The sequence below is a fragment of the Monodelphis domestica genome, chromosome 2 (assembly GCF_027887165.1).
Source record: "Monodelphis domestica isolate mMonDom1 chromosome 2, mMonDom1.pri, whole genome shotgun sequence".
In the NCBI taxonomy this organism is placed as follows: Eukaryota; Metazoa; Chordata; class Mammalia; order Didelphimorphia; family Didelphidae; genus Monodelphis; species Monodelphis domestica.
Genome location: NC_077228.1, coordinates 166,295,988 through 166,298,124, shown reverse-complemented (window position 1 = coordinate 166,298,124; position 2,137 = coordinate 166,295,988). Strand labels below are relative to the sequence as shown.

Below are 2,137 nucleotides of genomic sequence, written 5' to 3'. Positions count from 1 at the left end.
AAAGAAAAATTCTATTTTTCTAGTTGCCTTAGGATATATCACTAGTGTTGGGTTGCAGAGATCAGAGGAAAAACTCTAGAGTTGAACCCACATCATCCTACTCAGAGGAGATAGCATGAGAAGGCAGAGGAAAGAGGAATGGGATGAAGAAACATCAATTATAGGTAGTTCTGGTAGTGAGTGAGGGTAGGACAGAAAAAAAACAAGTTCTTCAATCATGGATCATAGGATCAGAAATTCACATTTCTGACCACATAAATTTCTATTTCATCTGTTTCATGAAAGAGAATGTACTTTTCCAACTGACATAAACATCATTTAAAATTTTGCCACATAGCCAAAATTTCTGGTGGTTTGTCTAATTTATGTACTAGCTCATGTACTGAGCTGCACTTTGGAGTTAGGGTGTACATGTTGTAAACCTTAGACTGAGAACACTAGGTGTGGTCACTGATAGGTCTTTGGTGGGTAGAACTTGGATTAAGTCAGCAATAAGTGGGGCCAGGAAGGACATGATCTATTTACAAGGACAAACTGAGATCAGTAGTGGGAACTAGGGGTGAGCAGGGTTGACCAGCTCCCCCTGTCGTAGGATGGTCCTCTTAATGGCTTTCATGATCTCTTTGTTGCGTAGGCTATAAATGATAGGATTGAACAATGGTGTGAGCACAGAGTAGACAACAGCCAGGGTCCGGTCAAGGGTCAGTGAGTAACTTTTCTTCAACCGCACATACATAAAGATGATGCTGCCAAAAAAAATCAGAACTACTAAGAGGTGGGAGGCACAGGTAGAGAAAGCCTTCTTCCGCCCTGATGCAGTCTTGATCTTCAGGACAGCCCCGATGATCCGCCCATAGGATGCCATGATGAAAAGAAAGGTGATAATAATGATAAAGGTATTAATGGCAAAGTCCACCAAAACATTGGTGGATGTGTCCTTGCAAGCCAGACTCAACAGGGGTGGAAAGTCACAGAAGATGTGTGGAATCTCATTGTAGCCACAGAATGGGAGCCTAGAGACCAGAATGACTTCAGAGATGGGGCATAGGAAGCCACAAGTCCAACAACTTGCAGCCATCTTGGCGCAGAGTGCTGGGGTCATGATTGCTGGATAATGAAGGGGCCTGCAGATGGCCAGATACCTGTCATAGGCCATGGCTGTGAGGAGGTAGCACTCAGAAGCCCCTAGGGAATGGAAGAAGTAAGTCTGCAAAAGGCACCCTGCAAAGGAAATTGTCTTTCTCTCACTAAGTAAGTTGGCCAGCATCTTTGGGATTGTAGTGGCAGTATACCATAGCTCTAAGAAGGAAAGGACACTGACAAAGTGATACATTGGTGTGTGGAGGGCAGAATCAAGTCGGATGACCAAGAAAATGAGCAAGTTGCCAAAAATAGTGAAGAGGTAAGCCAGCAACAACAATGTAAAGAGCCAAACTTGGATGTCATCCACATTGGGGAAGCCAAGGAGAACAAACTCAGTTACTGTTGAATAGTTGTACTGTTCCATGGAGATAGAGAATCCTGTAATAATAAGAATGAATGAGGAAGATCTTGAGTTGACAGTGTCAAGCTAACTCTCCTTCAGGAAGTCTTCTGTGTTTCTCCTCCTAATTATCAAATTATTCTGTGGTCTTCCCCAGTTATGACCTCATAAGTAGTTTGTCTTAACATGAAATTGCAATTGTTCCCTTGGATTCAAACTCTACTACTGTACTAAAATCTTTCCTCCAAGTTTCACTTTTAATTAATATCTATTGTGATCAATGAACTCTTTCTTTGACATTCTATCAATTTATCACTTTTATTACATGTTTAGCCTAACTTTCCATGTAGTTTGAGTTCTATGAAGGAGAACTTAAAATTAATTCACTTTTACCTATAATGTTCCCATCCTTGCCCAAGAAAACTTGAATTTAAGGAAGTCATTCTTCTGAGGACAAATGGGGAAGGGGAGAAGAAAGATAGGAAAGGGAGAGGTAGATAGGAGTTGAACCAGGAAGCCATCCAAGATAGAAAAGTTAGTCATTATTTTTACTTTTTTCCAGATCATCCCTGCATGGCTCCTTTATTTGAAGGGAAATGCTTGGAATGACAATAATGCCGCTCACACCATATTTATTCAAGTCTATCTTTAGCC

At 41.2% G+C, this 2,137-nt stretch overlaps 1 protein-coding gene across 1 annotated transcript; it reads right to left on the bottom strand.

The window, feature by feature from the left end:
• Positions 1-553: 553 nt before the first annotated feature.
• Positions 554-1,507, bottom strand: LOC100616844 (olfactory receptor 6N2). Its single transcript, XM_016429528.1, has one exon. The coding sequence runs from the start codon at positions 1,505-1,507 to the stop codon at positions 554-556; it is 954 nt and encodes a 317-aa protein (XP_016285014.1).
• Positions 1,508-2,137: the final 630 nt, after the last annotated feature.

What these genes read in the sequence shown, in the direction of transcription:
- LOC100616844 (XM_016429528.1), bottom strand. Translation starts at nt 1,507, where the DNA reads ATGGAACAGTACAACTATTCAACAGTAACTGAGTTTGTTCTCCTTGGC.